This window comes from Trichosurus vulpecula, chromosome 5, assembly GCF_011100635.1.
Source record: "Trichosurus vulpecula isolate mTriVul1 chromosome 5, mTriVul1.pri, whole genome shotgun sequence".
Lineage (NCBI taxonomy): Eukaryota > Metazoa > Chordata > Mammalia > Diprotodontia > Phalangeridae > Trichosurus > Trichosurus vulpecula.
The window spans coordinates 287,904,474-287,925,213 of NC_050577.1; the positions used below are offsets into that span (position 1 = coordinate 287,904,474).

Here is a 20,740-nt window from a genome sequence, read left to right on the forward strand (position 1 = left end):
TTGTATTTTCATTCATTTTGTAAAATATTTCCCAATTAAATTTTATTACCTGAGGTAACACAGACAGTGTATGCAAAGGCAGGACTCAAACCCACATCTTCCTGCCTCGCTCTCCATCCATTAGGCCACTTTGTCTCTTAGGACATGAATCGTTATTACCATTTGACAAAAGAAGAAACTGGGGCTCTGAGAAATCAAATTAAAAAGCCCAGGGTCATACAGCTGGGTCTTAGGTGGGATCCAAACCCAGGTCTTTCCTAACTCCAAGTTCAGGACACTATCCACTATACCACACTTCCTTGAGAGTCTAATCTCTGCTCCTCCTCACTACTGAGCCCTAGCCTTAGGCCTTGGGAGCCACTGCTTGTGGCTCATGGGACTCAGACTCCATTTATTATCAAAATGATACTACGCATGGCGGCTGGGTTCTAGAGTCCACTGGGAACAGCACAATACTTCTGGTATATCCTATTTTAAATTGGCTGTTGTGGGCTTGCCTGGCAATCTTACCCCACCCTTCTCCCCACTGACAAAATATATGCGGAAATCCAAATAACTGACTTATAAACAGACTACTGATATTGAGGTGGCTCATGTGTGTGCTCCTAAGGAATCCACTAATTAGAAACAAGCTAATCCTTTCTTGCTTGAGCCTATCCCCTGCTACAATCAAATCTTCCTATGTATTTGAGTCAGGATAACATCAGAGAGCTAGCTGCCTCTCAAGGGAAAGGAGGTTTGTTCGTGATTCTTGGGCTCATTTTCACAGTGCTTGTTACAGAGTGGGTGCATAATAAGTGTTTACTGACTGGCTGATTGACTTGCAAGGCAAACCAGTGCATCTTCTTTCTCCCTCCTTTTTTTCCAGAACCAGCTCATTTAGTTTTGGGAAGAGCACATTTCAATAAGACAAGAGATCCACTTGTCATCAGAATACTCTAACAACTACTTACCTTTAAATGCTATATGACACTCAAATTTTAAAAGCCTGCCGAAAGACAAAGCATGGATGTTATGATGACCCTCAGCTCCGAGCCCTGATTTTGTACTAACCTACATTTTCTGGCAGAACAGAAGCAGGGTAAAGTTTTTCTATCACAGTTGACCAGTCTTTGAAAACCAATTCGCCTAGCTCATGGAGATCTCTGTAGAACCTGACCGGCAGCCCTTTGCTAATGATCTTGGCTTTGAGCTCGCCAATCCGCCGTTTCTCGTATTCCTTCTGCCTGGATTGTGGACAGGTGATCTTTCCCTTTTCCTGTTCTAATGCTTTCAGTAGCATGGCGCCAGTCCGAAAATAGTAATACTGAAACTTGGAATCGTTCATAAAGGCCGCCTGGATCACTTCCAGCTCTGTGAGGCTGCAGGTGAAATTCTCCAAGACCCAAGGGTAGCCGTTGTGGGCAGCAACATAGAGGTTCTTTTCTACCTTGGAGAGCCCTGGCAGGTCAGGGGTCCCAGTGGGCAGGAAAGTTGCATCCTCACGGAGGAATTCTCCATAGGTCTGGCCCAGCATGCAAAGGAAAAAAGGGAACGAATTGTTGATGTAATCGAGGCAAAGCTTCAGCTGCTGGGATTGCAGGCTGCAGTACTGCCTACGAAAGTTAGGGCAGAGAGGGTCATGAGCCTCAGATGCTGGCCACCTCAGGTCAATAGCCTTGAAATACGTTCCCCGGGAATTGCAGAGTTTGTTAAGCTGGGGGAAGATGTTGTTTGCCAAAAAATCTCTTTCTTCTTGGAAATCCTTTATCGTGGAACATACATAAGGCTGGATGGGGGGCTGAGGCTTTAAGACAGACTGAGGATTCTTCTCCATGATTTCAATTGGCTTCTGAAACATTTCATGAGGCTCAAGAATTCACACAGTTGAACTCAGATGAAATGCAAGGTGACTTGGCTCTTAGCTGTCAATGCTTCTGAGACGTCCCCCTAATAACATTTGGCACCAGCAAAGTTAAGCTTCTTTCTCAATATAGTTCATTTCTTACTTAGCAACTTACAATCAATAGAGAGGTCAGAGTTGAAACAACCTAATGGAAGTAGGAAACAAACAAAAAAATACACTTATTTTAAAGATTACCAAGAACGTAGGTCTTCTTTCTGTTCTTAGAAAAGACTTGGCTGAGGCAAAGACATAATGAATACATAGGCACTCATTCTGTCTCTCGAGTAACCCATTTTATTCATACCATCCATCACACCTCACATCAACTCCTTCTGTCCACAGCAAAAACATGTAAAAATGAAAACTGCTGAGAGAGCAGGCCAAAAGGGAGAGAAGACAGAGACGAAACTAGCAACTTTCACACCCAAAACAAGGAGAAGAGCTGTGGGATCAGGTCTCTCAATGGGGATAAATGTAGAGATGAAGAGGAAGAGATCTGGGAGGAAAGGGGGGAAAAATGGAGGATTGAAGCAAAGGCTGAGGCTGAGAACACACCTGATACCTGAGAAGAGTTGGTCAGACCACTGTAAAGCCATGTTGTCCATGACAGGCTCTATCTCTTCCCTGAGTTTGCTGAAAATTCTCCCTGGCTGAGCTCCTGAAGGGTGTGTGACACCCACGGACAAAGGACATCAAAGTCTACAATGCTCTAAGACAAGGTGACTGCTTTATGGTGTTTTCCCCTGTGCTCCCCATTACAACATTTCAAATCAGTCAGTACATGAGCATTCATTAAGTACTTCTTGTATGCTCAGCCTCTGGGGATACAAAGGCATAAATATGGTTCCTACCTTTAGGGAGCTCCCATTCTAATGCGGGAGACCCTCAGGACATACAAGATTTATACATGGTAGGTAGAAAGTGAGTTGAGAGGGTAAGGCAGTAGAAGCTGAGGTACCTGGCAAAGTCCTGCAGAAGGTGGGAATTGAGGTGAGTCTTAAAGGAAACCAGGAAATCAAGAGGCAGGACATTCCAAGAACTGGGGATGAGCCAGTAAAATGCAGAGAAATGGGAGGTGGCTTTTCAGGGGTAAGGAGCACAGCTGGATCACAGAGGAAGTGTGAAAAGACTAGAAGATGGTAGGAGAGCAAGGATTCTCTGGCCTCACTACCCCAGAGTAAGGCAGCCACATCTCCTCCTTGGAGGGGGATGTCTCTTAGGCTGTCTCTTCTCTACCATTACTGGCTTGAGAGACCATTCTGGATGTGTTTCCCTACACACACTGTTAGCCATGAGTCTCCCAGTTCTATCTGACCAATTTGCATCAATTAACTTTTACAAAGGGATATTTATCTAAAAGATGCAGCAGGAATAGAAGTACAAACATTTCCCTCCCAGCATTTCAGGGGTGTGCTGTCTACCCTAACACCTCAGTTTCTGGAGACACAGTTTCTACATAACATTAGTGACACCAAGTTCACATCCAAATAGGGCAGCACTACCAGATGAATCCTCATCTCAGCTACTGCAGGGCTAGCCCCGGAAGGTCACTCTTCTTAGCAGAACTGGCTATGTACTTGATTCCCTGACTCGCTAGACTCCCAATTTCCCAGATGGCTCAGTCCCCTGACCTTTCAAAAGTCACAAGGTCATAACCTGCAGATTAATCTCCTTTACATTAAGAAAAAGAGGGCAAATGACAATGCAAAATACCAAGGCCCATTTTCACGGGGTGACATGTTGGCATAGATGGGGGAAAGGCCTGAGACTCCTCCCCTTACAGCCCTGACCTTCTCTGGACACTGTCTAGCAGGAATAAGTCAGCCAAAGGAATCAGATGCGATGAGAATGAGGCCAGGCTGACTAATGCCTTTCTGAAGGCACCCCCAGGTCCATGCTGACAACTGCAGCCCATCAACAAGGCTGCTGTTCACCACTAGTTAGCAGGCCAAACCTAGTGACAGAAGGTCGATGCATTCTCCAAAGCCCCTCTGAGCACCCCACACACACATCATCATGATTCTCTCAGATCAGGGCTCCCTGACCTCTCCCACATAGGGAACATCATCAGCTACATCATGGGCAGGAGCCAGTCAGGTTAGAGTAGAAAGGGACCACCCTGTGATGAGCTTCAAATGCCAAGCACAGGGCTTTATAGTGGACACTGGATGTAACAGGGAGCTTCTGGATATTGTGTGATGGGTTAATAACACTTAGAAAAAGGCAGTATAGCTACATTGACCTACGTACAGTGCATATTATAATATTTAGGGAACTTATGACCCAATGCAACTTGACAGCCATGCTACATGCATCCAGAAGCCAAACAACCACAACCATCTTGAACTAAGCTATGAACCCAGAAGCAAACTGGAAGGAAAAAAAGCAAACTCAACAAGCTGGAGCTGGCTAAGACTAGCTTCCAAAAGCCAATTGTTAAATTTTGCGGGAAAACGTATACCTCAGAAATAGCAAACACTACCAATTAGGGATCAAATGACTGTTTTGATAATTGTCTAGACTTAACAAAGTGATGAAGGAAATATTCATAATGCAGAGCTGACTTAAAAGTGCATTGTGGGTATATTTTTTTATAAGAGAACCAGTTGTTAAACACATATATCAGCACACAGCTGGAAATAGTCCTCTCAACGTCTGAGAACATTGTTCATTAGGAAAGGGTAGGGAACCATCCTCAGGTCCTTTACTGGGCAATTGGGCCAGACAAAGAGAAGTTTCCCACAGAAAGCTTTTTGTCCTGGAGGTGGCTGCGAATGCAAATAGCAAGCTCTGCCTACCCTCTTAGGAATATATGGGAAGAATCTGGTGCTTCCAAATTTCTGCATTTACAAGTTAGGTGTGAGCTCTGGCCCAGTTCTTTTGGGTCCACCCTTTGATAACACAGGTGGCCACACTAAAAATATGCAGCATGTTGTTGATGCCCAGACTTCCTGAAGAACAATTCGGAAGTGGGAAAGAAAAGTGTCCATACCCTTTGACTCAGGTATGCCAACAGTGAATAAATACCCTCAAAGAAGTCAAAGGTAGAAACTAAGGTCCAATATATACCAAAATAGCTATAGCAGTATTCTTTCTGCTAGCAAAGAACTAGAAACCAAGTGAGTACACATTGATTAGGGAATGGCTGAAAAAATACAGGTATGTAAGATAGTATGGCACACTGGGTGGAGGGAAGACTTAGGTTAGAGACCTGTGGCATATACAAGTTATGGGGCCATGAACAAGCACATCCCTTAAGCTCTCAGGGCCCCAAGCTACTTGCTAAAATTGTAAGCTGTCTAACAACTCTTATCTGGGGGCAAGGCCAAGATGGTGAATTAGAGACAGCAAGCTGGCTGAACTCTCCCTACCTTCCCCTCCAAGCAACTTTAAAATAACACTTCAAATCAAATTTTGGAGCAGCAAAATCAACAAAAGGTTGGGGTGAGATATTTTTCCAGCCTTAGACAACTTAAGAGATGGGCAGGAGAGGTCTGTAACCCTGGGATGGGCACAGGCCCAGAGCACAACAAAAGCACCAGTACCGGGCTTTGGAGGCAGCTGCTGCAACAGGAGCTCTCAGCCCAGAGACAGTAAGGGGGATGGACACCTGGGACCTTCTGCTATCAATGGGTGCAGCCGGTGCTGACTGGCAGCTCTAAGGCCCATATGTAGTTCTGAGTCCTAGTTCCCAGGCACAGAGGAGCACTTCTGGTCTTTCCCAAGGGAGCAGGGGTCCTGGCCACAGTTCCAGGGCCAAGAGCAGTGCTAGCAATTGACACTACGGGGATTAGGGGCCATTCCTGGGTAAAGACCAGGAGGACAATGACCACACCCCTACCAGGATCACACCACCTTGGAAACACCAAAACCTTGCAGACCCCCCAGAACTAGCTCTGAAAACAGAAGTACAAAAAGCCCCAAAGCTTGGGACCATACCTCCCCACGCCAGGTGAACAGAGCCCAATGTTAATATGAAATTCAAAGTCAAGAAATAGGTTGAAAAATGAGCAGACAACAACGAAAAAAGAACTTGACCATAAAAAGATACTGTGGTGGCAGGGAAAACCAAGACCCATGCTCAGAAGACAAGAAGGCAAAAAAAGCTACAATTAAACCCTCAAAGAAAAATGCTAATTGCAGACAAGGCCAAAAAGAATTCCTAGAAGAATTAAAGAGATAAGAGTGGTAGAGGAAAAATTGGGAAAAGAAATTAGAGTGATGCAAGAAAATTGTTAGAAGAGAATTAGCAACTTAGTAAAAGAGGCACAAAAACCGCTGAAGAAAATAACACCTTAAAAAAACAACTGGCCTAATGGTAAAAGAGATGCAAAAATTCACTGAAAAAAGAACTCCTTAAAAAGCAGAACAGGCCAAATGGAAAAGGAGGTATAAAAATTCACTGAAGGCCAAATAGAAAAAAGGGTACAAAATCTCAACGAAGAAAATAATTCCTTAAAGATTAGAATTGGGTAAGTGGAAGATAATGATTTCATGAGACATCAATAAAGAAAAAAAAGTCAAAAGAATGAAAAAAATAGAAGAAAATGTGAAATATCTTACTGGAAAAAACTGACCTGGAAATAGATCAAAGACATTATTTATTTAAGAATTATTGGATTATCCGAAAGCCATGATCTCAAAAAATAAAAAATAAAAAAGCACAGACATCATATTTCAAGAAATTGTCAAGGGAAATTACCCTATTATTTTAGATCTAGAGGGTAAAATAGAAATTGAAAAAATCTACTTATCACCTCTTGAAAATGATCTCCAAAACTCTCAGGAATATTATAACCAAATTCTAGGGCCTCCAGGTCATGGAGAAAATATTGCAAGCAGCCAGAAAGTAACAACTTAAATACTGTGGAGTCACAGTCAGGTTTACACAAGACTTAGTGGTTTCCATGTTAAAGGAGCAGAGGGTTTGGAATATGGACAAAGGAGTGAGGATTACAAATGAGAATACTTCAGGAGGGAAAAGGGGCATTTAATCAAATAGAGGACTTTCAAGTATTCCTGATGAAAAGACCCAAGCTGAAAAAAAAATCTGACATTCAGACACAAGACTCAAGAGAAGCACAAAAAGGTAAACATAAAAGAGAAATCATAAGGGACTCAACAAAGTTAAACTATTTACATTTCTATATGGGAAGATGATGCCTACAACTCCTAGGAACTTCATTGTTATTAGGACAGTTAAAAGGAGTTTACATAGACAGAGGGCATTCGTATGAGATGATTTTGTTAGAATGATCTAAAAAAAATTAAGAGGCAAGAAAGAAGGATACACTGCGGTAAGGGCGAAGGGAGAGGTAGAAGGGGGATATTTTTCTCACATAAAAGAAGAAGAGTTTTTATAGTAGTGGGGGAAATGGGGGGATGGCAGACAATGCTTGAACCTCACTTTCATCACAATGGTTCAAAGAGGAAAGAATATATATACACACACTGTTGTATATAGAAATTTATCTTACCCAATGGGGAAATAGGAGGAGAGGGATATTAGAGGGGGAGGGATACAGGTGATAAAAGGGAGGGCAGGTTAAGAGAGGTAGTGATTGAAAGCAAAACAGACTTTTGAGGAAGGACAGGATAAAAAGATAGGGAAGAACCAACATAAGAAAATGAGATGGAGGGGAATACACAGTTAGTGTTCATAACAATAAAGGGGGATGTGATGAGTTCACTCATAAAACAGAAGCAGACAGCAGAATGGATGAGAAACCAGACAGCCTTGCTAAGCATTTGTCCAAGGGTATGAACAGAAGAAGAAATCAAAACTATCTATAGTCATAAGAAAAAATTCTCTAAGTCACTATTGATTAGAGAAAAGCAAGTTAAAACAACTCTGAGGCACCATATCACACCTATCAGAAATGGCAAGTGCCGGAGAGGATGAAGGAAGATAGGTACACTAATGCACTGTTGGTGGAGTAGTGAACTAGTCCAACCATTCTGGAGAGAAATTTGGAACTAGGCCCAAAGGGCTATAAAACCATGCATAATCTTTTGACCCAGAAATACCACTACCAGGTCTGTATCCCAAAGAGATCAAAAACAAAGGGTACAAAAATATTTATATCAGTGCTTTTGCGGTAGTAAAGAAATGGAAACCAAAGGGATGCCAATCAATTGGGGAATGGCTGAACAAGTTGTGGCATGTGACTGTGAAGGAGCAATATAGTGCTATAAGAAATAATGAGGGGGGTGGGGTTTCAGAAAAGCATGACAAGACCTATATGAACTCATGCAAAATGAAGCGAGAACGGGGAGATCATTGTACACAGTAATAACAAGGCTGTAATGATGATCAGTTGTGAAAGATTTGGCTACACTGACCAATACGATGATCCAAAGGATTTATGATGAAAACATGCTATCTACCTCCAAAGAGAATTAATGAATTCTGAGTGCAAACTGAAGTATAATTTTCTCACTTTTTTTGCTTCTTTGTGCAATACGGCTAATATCGAAATATGTTTTACATGATTTCACAGGGAGGGGTGGGAGGGAAGAAGACAATTTGGAACTCCAAATTTCAAAAGAAAAGAATGTGAAAAAATATTTTTTTAAAGACTATTGGTAGAGGCTACTGTCCCACTTGGAATTGCCTCTAGAACTATAACTAACAACTTTCAATAGCAGCAAAATGACAAGTGTAACACCAGACCTTCTGCAAAGAAAGGTTTACTTGGGAAGACTGGATATTCACCAATATACAAACTTGCTCCTCTGACACGCAGGAGCATAATCTCCCCTCTTTGCGGCACTTCAGTCTCTCAGGAGGGGCCGAGGTTTCAGTTCATAGCTTAGCTAGATCCCAACAGAGCACAGTCCCAGCTCCAGGTCCAGAATCCCCCTTGGGCTCAAGGCCCTGCACCCTGGCTTTGCAGGGCTTCCGTGCTGGCCTGGCTGGCTGCACCGTCCTGCCTGCAATGTCATCCTGGCTCCAACTCCCAGCACCATGAGGATGACCTCCAGCATCTGCAACTGAGGAGGGCAAATAACACAGTACAGAAACAAACACCCCAAGCCTGTCTCTCAGGGAGGGCAAAAGACAAGGATCAGGAAAGATTTTCATTCCCCTCTCACTGATTCACTTCATGGCATCTAAAAAGAACAGAAGCAACGGTAGGAAAGAGAATGCAGTTCTCACCAGTTTTAAAGACAAAAGGCAGCTAGTTGTACCAGATCTTAAACTGTATTATAAAGCAGCAATCATCAAAACCACTTGGTACTGGCTAAGAAATAGAGTGGCAGAGGATTAGTGGAATCAGTTAGGTACACAAGACACGGCAGTCAATGACTATAGTAATCTATTGTCTGATAAACGCAAAGACTCCAGCTTCTGAAATGAGAACTCTCTATTTGACAAAAACTGCTGGGAAAATTGGAAAATAGTAATGGCAAAAACTAGGCATAAACCAACCTCTTACACAATATACCAAGATAAAGTCAAAATGGGGACACAATTTAGATATGAAAGCTGCTCCCATAAGCAAACTAGGAGAGCAAGGAAAGGTCTACCCGTCAGATCCATGGAGAACAAAAAACTTTATGACCAAACAAGAGATAGAGAACGTTATAAAATGCAAAATGGATAATTTTGATTACATTAAGTTAAAAAGGTTTTCCACAAGCAAAACCAACACAACCAAGATTAGAAGGGAAGCAGAAAGCTGGGAAACAATTTTTACAACCTGTGTCTCTGATAAAGGCCTCATTTCTAAAATTTATAGAGAACTGAGTCAAATTTATAAGACTATAAGCCATTCCCCAATTGATAAATAGTCAAAGGATATAAAACAAGCAGTTTTCAGAGGAAGAAATTAAAGCTATCTCCAGGCAAAGGAAAAAATGCTCTAAATCACTATTGATTAGAGAAATGCAAATCAAAACAACTCTGAGGTACCACATCACACCTATCAGATTGGCTAACATGGCAAAACAGAAAAATGATAAATATTGGAGATGTGGGAAAATTGGAACACTAATCCATTGTTGGTGGAGTTGTGAACTGATCTAACCATTCTTGAGAGTAATTTGGAATTATGCACAAAGGGCTATAAAACTGTGCCTACCCTTTGACCCAGCAATACCACTGCTAGGGCTGTATCCCAAAGAGATCATAAAAATGGAAAAAGGACCCACATGTACAAAAATATTTATAGCAGCTCCTTTTGTGGTGGCCAAGAATTGGAAATTCAGGGGATGCCCATCAACTGGGGAATGGCTGTAATGGAACACTATTGGCTATAAGAAATGATGAGCAGGCGGACTTCAGAAAAACCTGGGAAGACATGAACTGACGCTGAGTGAAATGAACACAGCCACATTGTGCAATGACTGATTTTGACAGACTTAGCTTTTCTCAGCAATGCAAGGATGCAAGACAACTTCAAAAGACTCATGATGGAAAATGCTATCCACATCCAGAGAAAGAACTATGGAGTCTGAATGAAGATGGAAGCACAGTGTTTGCTTTCTTTTTTTTAATTGTTTCTTCTTTCTCGTGGATTCTCCCATTGATTCTGATTCTTCTTTACAACATGACTAATGTGAAAATGTTTAATATGAATGTATATATTGAGCCTATATCAGCATGCCATCTTGGGGAAGGAGGAGAAGAGGGAGAGAAAATTTAGAACTCAAAATCTTATGGAAGTGAATGTTGAAAACTAAAAATTAATTAATTGAAATTAAAAAAAAAAAGACAAAAGGCAGCCCCACTCACCGTAGTAGGGGATACAGTCCACTCCACCTCAGGCAAACTGGGCATGCCTAGACCAGCCCAAGGTTACACAGCTAAAACAAAAACAAATTATATAATGGAAAAATATCAGTCCCACAAACATTTATTAAATGCCAAGTGTTGTGGCTAGAAACTGAGGACACACAAAACAAGTGGTACCCTCAAGGAGGGCCAATAGTTACTAAAATAAAACACAAAGTAAATAAAATTTGGGGGGCAGGGAGGAGGCTGAGCCAAGGGATCAGGAAAGATCTCCCCTCAGAAGCCTTTGAGATAAACTTCTCAGGATGGTTGAAGCTCCAAGGGACTGTGAAGAGGGTCAAGGCAGGCTTGGGAGACAGACACCCAAGCACAGGCTGTCATGATGGCACACTGCACACAAGGAGCAACAAGGCAGCCAGAGGCGCCTGACCACTGAAGGGGTAAAGGGGAGTGACATGTTTGTACTAAGCCTAGAAAGGTAGGCTAGAACCCGGATCTTCTCTTAGAGGAAATGGGGAGCCACTGGGGCTTCCTGAGCAGCGGAGTGACATTCAAACCTGTGCTTGAGGAATATCACTTTATCAGCTGTGTGGAATGGAGAAGAAAGAGAAGCCCAGTTAAGGAGCCCAGTTAGGAAGTTCTTGTGGTATGATCCCTAAGAGAGGTGATCAGGAGGGTGGTGACTGTGAATAGAAAGAAGGGGGTGGTGGTGGTGGGAGTAGCACAGAGAGGCTTAGTAACTGATTGGATGCAGGGGAAGGAGGAGTGAAGCATCAGGGAAGACTGAACCTGACTCAGTGATCGGAAAACAGAAGGAAAGTTAGGAAGAGAGGTGGGGTTGAGAAAAAAGATATGAAAAAATAAATGTTATCCACATGTTGAGACAACTTGGTTGGTTGTTGTCCTTCATTCTCGAAGAGGACCAAAATGACATCACTATGCTAGAGTCAGGTTTCAATGTGTCCGACTGTGGCTGATCAGTCCAGTACAAGCTCAAAATGCTCTACCACAGGTCAAGCACAAATAGTCCACATGAACATTTGGGGTGGATTCTCTAAATTGGTGCATCTCATTTCTGAGATACCTACAGAACCTCTGGATGCAGGACCGGCGCTCAGCTGGGAGTTTGGAGCTGGGTGTATAGATTTAGGTTTCACCTCCCTAGAGACGGGCATTGAACCCACAGGAAAAGAGGAGATTCAAGAGGACAAGTAGAACTTCCAGAGCAAGGAAAAGTGTGGCTTCATCAAAGAGATCTACGTGAATGGGAAGAGAAAGGAGGACAATCTCAAAGGGCTTTGAGATGCAGAGCAGGGGAGAAGAGGGGCTCATATCAAATAGTCCCTATTTCTTCAATAAAAAAAAATTATCTGGAAGAAAAAAAATTAAGAACATGAAGGGAGTCAATGAAAAGAAAATGTGAAGGCAGGTGAGGGGGTGGGGATAATTTTGACCTTTTATCTCCTCTGTTTACAGGAGAAGGTGCTGCAGCTTTAGGAGGTTGAACTTTGGCATCCATAACTCTGTCTGGCCACACTCCAAGGCGCGTGAGTCTGGCTTTAGCATTTACTTCCTGTGGTAGAGATGGGGGGAATCTTATTTGGACTATGCCCCCCCTTCTGATGAAACCATCCCTGGGGGCTGCAACAGTAATAGGATGCGCTGCTATTTCAAACCTGCACACGTCTTTCACTTGGTTTTCAGAAGCCTTAAATTCACAGACATTTTAGTGAACCACAATCAAACAACCCACTTCATCTGCAGTGACAAGAAGTATGGAATCTGAAATCAATGTACAGAAGAAATTCTCTTCCCAGTGGCGATGGCACCACTAATGGATACGGTTTCGAGTTGGTAGATGTCTATCTTGTTTATTATGACAACTATATACTTCTCACTATGTGAGCATTTTCTTTTCTATTTCGGCGGAATGCAGATCTTCCTTCAATAAAGTTTCACGTGTGTAACGTTTTGTCTGTTCCCTGACAGAGCTAATTTGCCAAAAGCATGAACAGAAAGAAAAGTCACATGTCCCTTATGTGCATTACTTCAAGCATTCCCATCTCTTTGTATCCCAAACACAAATTAGTCCATCTTCTCCTACACTGATTAATTGCCCCTTACCAAAGAATTTCAGGAAATTTATTGGGCCAGTATGATGGAGCAGTACCCCATGTTCTATCACCTTTTTTATATCGTAGATGTGAGCTGCTCCATCTTTGCTTCCGGTGACTATAAAATGGTTATTTAAAGTTGCTGCTGACAAGGAGGCAGCATGCCATGGTGGGTAAAATCAACCACAGGGATCTATTTCTTACTTGGGCCAGGTTCCCTGCACACCACACACCTTAAAAAAACCTACTTGTAGCAGCCACAGACCTGTCTTATTTCTTTCTGAGGAAGAAATTGCTAAAGTCTTTTATTATCTAAAAGTATGAGTGAAGACAAAATCCAACCATAGAGTGTAGAGGCTCTGGGACTCCTCCCCAAACCTCCAACAACACTAGTATGCTGGGTGCCCAGAGACTGACTCCTGTACCCAAGGGTCAACCCTGAGGGGTGTCTTACAATGCAGTAGCTCATGAGCCCCTACTGCTGCTGCATTTGTCCACATAGTTATCAATTCATATCAATTAGCCAGACAGACGTACCTAGCTTTTAGAAACACGTGTTTACAAGGGTGACACTATCGATACAAAACTACCCCCTCAAAAGTCTGTGACAGTCCAGAGGAAAGTGGGCTTAAGTCCTGAGGTCACAGGTGACAAAAGGGTGACTCACAGCTCCCACTTGCTGGAAGTCATCTCCTTCCTTTCAAGGGCACCCATGAATTTCCCGTAGGCATAACACAGCTTTTCTGTTAGGTTCCTTCTAGAACCTTGAAGCTGCTTTTTCTCATGTGTCTACTATGTTCTCAACTCCTAATGCCAATACTGCTGTCCCAAGGATGCTACTAGGACCCTGACATAAAATGTCCAAATCCTCTGGCCCTCCAAAGTTCACCTTCTGATCCTCCAAGCAAGGGGGAGACTGAGAGCTTTTCTCCCTTCTTCCCCCTCTAACCCCGCCAGAAGTTCCTTCTCTGGGGCTTGGCTTCCAAATGCTCTAATGGATTGGTTCTGAACCGGCCTGCTAGGTTATAGTCAACCCATAGGACATGACCAAGCCTCCTTAACTAATACAAACATGCTTTCTGTGTGTCTCTCCTGTTCAACCAATGGCTTTCAAGGAGATTTAAATTAATCAAGGACTTCTTCCCGTAACTTCTTAGACTAAAGCCTAGAAATGATTCATTGACTGAATGTGTAGGCCTTATTCACACCTAGCTCACACCTCTGATTAAATGACTGTTCTCATCTAACAAAGGTCTCAGGCTAGAATCTTGTCATCTACTTTCAGTGGGGTAGGGGTCATTGATTGATTGACTCCCCATCTGTTCAGAGGGTATGACAAGCTTCGATATTTTTATACAGTGAAGGGAATGCATAACACTCAACACCTGAGTGTTACATTTTTAATTAAGAGATTTTACAATCCTTTTATTGTATTACTTTATAAATCTGGTTATATGAGGTTCAATAAATGAGGCTCCTGTATTTTAGATACCATATCTGCAATTCAGGTAACTCCTTCTAGGTGAACAATGGTACCTGGGCTATAGTCAGGTGGTCCAGATGGTAAAAGCTTCTCAAAGGCAGAGAAATCCATCTCAAATCAACTACTTATACTTCTATAGCATGTCAAAGATTTTACAGAGTTCTTCCCTTACAACAACCCTTTATTAAGCACCTGTCTGGGCTGCCAAAAGAGGGGCTGGAGGAGCGGGAACCAACTCAGCTTCTTTTAAGATACACCTGGCACTTCCTTTCTCTTGGACTTGTAGCAAAGGGATGGGGGAGGGGATTTCTCTCCCCTTCTTCCCTTCCCACCCCCCATCACCAATGGCAACAGCAATCAACTGGCACTAAAGACATGTGCTTGCCTAAATGAGTCTGTGTCCCTGCCCTCTTGTTTTTTTCCACCAGCACCTGGAGATTCTAAAAATGGGCGTTTCTAGCACTTCCCCTAATTTGGTGAATTTGAAAGTTTTTGAGTCAGGTTCTGGCTGCTCAATGGTAGACAGCAGCTTTCCAAAGGGAAAAATAATGACGGACAAAACTGGAAGGACTGAAAAGCCAATCTATGCTGGCCAGCAGATCTGGACCTCATGAACTGCTTGGGCAATACAGAGAGGATACAATGAGTACCTTTTCTAGAAGGTACACTATTAGTGGTGCGCCAGAAAGAAAAAAAAAACTGTACGCTACACACTTTTGTTCAGTCTTTTCAGTTGTGTCCAACTCTTCCTGACCCCATTTAGGGTTTTCTTGGCAAAGATACTAGAGTGGTTTGTTATTTCCTTCTCCAGCTCGTTTTACACATGAGGCAAACACGGTTAAGTGACTTTGCCAGGGTCATGCAGCTAGTAAAAATGTCTGAGGCCAAATTCCTGACTCCAAGCCCAGCGCTCTAACCACTTCACCACCAAGCTGCCCCAGACACTTTTAAGTTTAAATACACATGTAAATGTAAACATACACACACACACACATATATGTATGGGTCAGTTATGACGTTTGTATATAGAGATGGCTAGGTGGGGCAGTAGCCTGGAGTCAGGAAGGCCAGAATTTCAATCCCATCTCAGACACTTCCCAGCTGTATAAACCTTGGCCATCTGTCCACCTCAGTCTCCTCATGTGTAAAATAAGGCTGATAATAGCACCTACTTCAGGGCTGTCTGGGGGATAAAATGAGATAACATTTGTGCAGTGCTTAACTGAACAAACACTATTATTATAATATTTATGTCATTGCTTTTCAAAACAACTTGTGAAGCATGGAATCATTTAATAGCCAAAGAATATATTGAAATGATTTCATCATCAGTAAGAATTTTAAAGCCTCACCGCGGTGTCTGATTTTGTGCAAAAAGGAGTGTGAACAGAACACCCAGTGAGAATGAAGACAAAGCTGTGGGCAGGGATTTTTGTCCTTTGTGGGCTGTTTCTGTTAGTTGGTTTTCAATAAAAGATACTATCACATAGTAAACAAATCATTACCATTGGAAACCAGGTCACTAGGTCCTAGAAGCAAGATCCTGACCACCTCTTTGGAGGTAACTTGGGTCATGGAGGTGACTTCGTCGACTATTCTTTTAAGACTTCTGGACCTCTCTGCTTGGGGACAATTTTATTGTTCACAAGATAACTCTGCCTTTTCTATCGGAACTAAAAGTGCTGGAAAGAACCAACATAAGAAAATGGTATATTTCAGAATAGCTCAGGTCCCTTTTCCAGCTCTCCTCCTATGATCTTTCTTTCATAAAGTTTTCTCTTTTGTTAGGAATATGGCATCAGACAAGACATCCACCTGAACAGGAGGCCATCCCCCACACCTACTCAAGCAAAAGACTGAAGTTTGTACCAAACTGAATAATGACCAAGAAATCCAATGAAAACTATACCAAGTGGTTTAGTCCACTCAGGACAACACAAGAGGCCACAGGACCTTTTGAGGTATAGTAAAGCCAGGAGAAGCACAGGGCATCCTGCCAGGGTGACCTGAGACAGGAGCAGGATGGGTAAAATCTACAAGACTGTGTCTAGAGCCAGCAAGAGCAGAGGGCTTATCTGAGAAAACCACAAGCTGGTCAGAAATCTAAGGACTCTGCCTACTCCCCAGGCTGCCCCCCATGCCTGGCATACTCTGGCTCCTCCCCTTCCCTTAGTTTCCCTGGAATCCTTCAAGTCTCTATTCAAACTCCCTCTCCCTGCCCCACCCCCCTGCCTTTTATAATTCCCCCAGCTGCCAATGCCTTCCCCTTTCAGACTGCCTTCCATCTATTTTGAAGATGTCTTGTATGTACCTAGTTATTTAAATGCTATTGGAGCATCGGAAGGTGAGCTCCTGGACAGCAGAGAGTGTTTTTATCTTTGTAGCTCAGCACAGCACCCGGCACATAGTAAGTGCACAGACTTTAGCCAAATGTTTAGTCTTCTTTTCTAACTTCCTCTAAACTTGTGAGGAATCTGGGTGCCTACTTGGGTGCACAATTGGCGATCTAGGCACTTAACTGGATTGCCTGTTTACTGGTCCTCAACTGGCACCAAAGACTGTAAATTGTGGATGAGGAGGATGGTCTTGGGGGTAAAAGATAACTTCAGAGTTGGTATTATTCACAATCTATGTCAGACCATTTGTTTAACATCACAGAAAGGATTTGCAGCTGTCAAGATGCTACTGTTTAAATGTAACAACCCACTATGGCTGAGAATCAACCAACCAACCCAGCTTGACACTGCTGATAAACAAAGATGAAGCCCAATAATACAGTGCTATCTATTTATAAGTGAGAGGCATTGGGGCATAGGAGAGAGAGAGAGAGACGGCAGGCCTCCAAGCCAAGAAACCTTGGGTTCAAATGTGTCCCTCTAACACCTACACGTTAAGTGACAAGTCACTGAACCACTGGGGCATATCTCAAGGACTGTAAGTTACAAAGAACATGTTGACCTGCATTTGCAGAGGGAGTTCCCTACGCCAAGGAAATCACAAGCCCAGTCGCCCTCCTATATTTTACAATTAGTTCATAATTATAATTCATGTTTCTAAATTAAGAGTTATAAGCATTGAATTAAAGCAAACTCCCTTATCCAGAATGGCAGGGGGAACAACTAGGTTAATTTCACTTGAAAGGTGTTGTTGATGGGGTGCTTGGTTGCTTGTGCTTGTACCCCAATTCCAAGATCACATTTCTCCTTAGCTTCAAAATGCTATCCCTGACAGTTTTCACCCCAGCCCAAGGACACTATGCCTAGCAATACCTCATGGGTGGGCCCCAGTAAGACAAACTACCTTTCTCCACAATTATGCATGAGTGGGCCCAGTAAAACAAACTGTCTTTTCCCCATCACAAGAACAAGCTGACCTCTGAAGAAATTCCCTTGTAAAAACAGGACTATCTTGTAACCAGAGAATTATCATGTATTGATTCCCACAGCTATCACATACGATCCAGAGGTCAAGCTATAGACATCAACTCTCAACGCTATCTTACTACAGAGGGAACAGACTAAAAGTACACCCCTGAGAAACCCCTTCCCCTGGTTTCTAGTAGATTGTATGTTATCACCTAATTAGCATATCTGCCAGATAATCCACTACTTTTCTTATATAAGCTTTAGTATCATTCCTCTTAAGTGGCAAGCTCCTTAGGGAGCTCTGCCCACCATAGTGGCATCACAATAAACCTCTGCCACCTTGACTTAAAGAATGCTTGAGTCTGAGAATTCATTTCAGATGACTCCGGTCATTAGGGGGTCCCTGAACCCCTTAAACCACAACAGGGTCAACTTCAAGAAACTCAATATGATTCAATACACCAATTGCTTATTTTTTTAAATTAAATACAAAATAATATTCCTAATGCTGAAATTATCCTGAACCTCAATTTCATTCTTAACTATTCTGCAGGCACTTCAGGATCCCATACTGCTGTTAGGTTATCACCACGAATTATTGATGATTGTTGTATGGCGTTAACAGTGAATGTGCAAAATTGTAGGGAAGAGAGTTGAAACTGAATGGACCCTATTCCATACCCTAAAAAAAAAAGATCCACACCCTTTCAGAAGTTGGGCAAGCTGAGGATTTGTTTATTTATTTCAATGTCAGCTCCCTCTTAGCCAGTCAATCTTCTAACCCCCACCAAAAGTCATCATACATTGGTCATCTCAATGTGAGTCTGGAATGGGGAAATGGAGCACTGGTGTGTTGTAAACATGATGGGGAGCACCTAAGCACCCTATCAGACAGACTAAGGGGTCCAGAAAAGATGGCCAAGGAAATAATGACTTTATCTCCATGCTCTGCCTTCTACCCCATTTGGCTCAGTGATACTAGTGGTTGGGTAGCGAGAAAAAAATACACAGAAAAAAAAAATGGGGGTGGGAAGGAGCTTTTCAAACAAAACGTAGTTTTTGAAAAGGAGAAAAGGTTGTGAAATTTAACAACTTAAGAGAGCTGAGTTCACCCCAAGGATGAAGCCTAGAAATAAAGGAAATTCTCTTCCTTCTTCATCCCTAGACCCTTAAGGACTCAAAACTTCAAAAAACACACTGATCTCTCCCTTCTGAGCTCCATCCAAGAGGAAATTTTGTTATCATTATCAACTGATACACATATGCATTTTTATTTTATGCCTTTAACTGGACCAGCCAGCAAACATATCTCAAAATCATCTTTGGTAGACTTGCCACAGAGTATTAACCTCTGCTCTGCTAGGCTGCTTTTTTTAACTAATCCCTAATATCCACTTGTCTATTTAACAGTCCTCTCCCCCCAAAGCTACAAAGTGCCACTGTTTGCATTCCAGATGAACCGAATCACAATTATTAAAATTTAATCCTCATATTGCATTTTCTCTCAGACATAGTTCACATGTTGCTTAGTTTTGCTGAACTGTTTCCTTGTTCTCTCTCTTTAAAATCTGGTTACAAGGGGAAGAAGGCTAGCTGGGTGGAGGAAGGGAAGGTTCAGAAATGAATGGAACACACAAAATATGAGTAAAACTATAACAAAAAAAGCCTGGCTGAAAAAAAAATGTAAACAGCAAAGGGAGAAGCACAGATGCTTTAAAGAGGATTGTGCCTTTTTTGAACAAGGTTTGCTCACTAATAACAAATACTGCTAATCCAAGCATATGTAAATGGTTCACCACAATGAGCCAACAGACAGGAACCGAAAGCAGGTGACCTACCAGCATTCTCATAAGGGAAGTATCAGAGATCATGACTTGAAGGAAAACACTAAAAAGCTTGTATCCCCCGCTAGGGCACATGTCGGTGGGTGATAGCATGCAAAATGAAGGTGTTGTTAATAAAAAAACAAAGGGGGGGGCCAGAAATATATGTGAGTATGTAATATATATGTAAAATAAATGTATTTTAAATATAAAGCTCTTTTACTTATTTCCTGTTTATCCAATATCATAGCTGTTTGCATGCTCTCTCTCATTAGATTGTAAACTCCTTGAGGGCAGGAATTGTCTTTTGCCTCTTCTCTGGGAGTTTAGCAGAATGCCTGACACATAGTGAGTGCTTATAAATATTGTTCGATTGATTTGCTACCTAAGATTAGGAATTTATAAAATGCTTTTAAGGAGAAACCCAAGATGTTTTCCCCAACTTACTGATTTATGTCCCTATTCAAGAAAGGTGCCCGTTGAAGCAAATTAGTAGCACTGCTCTTTTTCTGTCTCACTGAAAACTCAGTGTTTCACTTACCAGTTGGAGAATAGTTAATACTCTCTCATTTGCTTCATCACAGGTTTTGCTTTCAAATGCTCTGCAGGTGCATCCTTTGAGCAATCATTTGGGACTTGGCTTCCTCATTCTTCGTCATCTGATTTTGTTCACACTGGTCCCCCGGGTCTGACACAGGGCCAATGTGCTATAACAAGCCACAATCAGAATGGAGCAGATACTGGGAGCTGCTGGAAGCCCCCTCCCCCTAGGTCACTCCCACTTCCATTCCCCATAACTACCACTGGGAGAGGAGGTGAGAGTGAGCTGGGCCCTTAGCAGGGAATTCCAGCTTCAGGCTCCCCAGGGTTCAATCAAAACTTATTTACCCAAGGGATGGTTACTTTCCAGGAAAGGTCTTTGTACCTGAGGTGGTGAGCCTGGGAGGGCTCACAAACACAGAATTTCCCTGAGATGGGAGGGAAGGTCAGGAGCCCTCTCCTTCCAAGCGAATCTGGGAGGGTGTCACAGACTTTCAGCCAGGGGACATGAAGCAGCTTTGACAGCAGGGGCTCCCTACATGCTGTAGGAGGAAATGACATTTAGGTTACAGAGCTGTCCCCCTTTAAAGGAGCTGTGTGACCTTGGGGCCAGATGCTTCACTGCCTTGGGACTCAGTTTCCTCTCTCTGTCAAACGGGGGGCTCTGGATTCCACGACCCCTGAGGTCAATTTCAGCCCTGGATTTATGCTCCGTAACAGGTCATTTACCCTCTCTGGGCCTCAGTTTCCTTCACCTGCCAAATGAGGGGCTCTGGACTGGATGACCTCGGGA

The 20,740-nt window shown here is 42.7% G+C and overlaps 1 protein-coding gene and 1 pseudogene across 5 annotated transcripts in view; both read right to left on the reverse strand.

Moving 5' to 3' along the window:
- The window catches only part of LOC118850568 (putative tetratricopeptide repeat protein 41), a 77,645-nt gene extending 57,156 nt beyond the window's left edge, over positions 1-20,489 (reverse strand). For 2 of the 5 annotated variants that reach the window (XM_036760061.1, XM_036760057.1), the window contains exons 1-2: positions 19,949-20,276; positions 1,054-2,030 (exon numbers count right to left, since the gene is read on the reverse strand). In XM_036760061.1, the coding sequence (XP_036615956.1) occupies positions 1,054-1,840 (787 nt within the window). In that variant the 5' untranslated portion in view covers positions 1,841-2,030; positions 19,949-20,276. Of the gene's footprint in view, positions 1-1,053; positions 2,031-10,622; positions 10,685-19,948; positions 20,277-20,332 lie in introns of those variants that run through there. The other 3 variants (XM_036760056.1, XM_036760059.1, XM_036760058.1) reach the window with 3 other exon arrangements.
- Positions 8,702-19,503, reverse strand: LOC118851358 (annotated as a pseudogene).
- Positions 20,490-20,740: the final 251 nt, after the last annotated feature.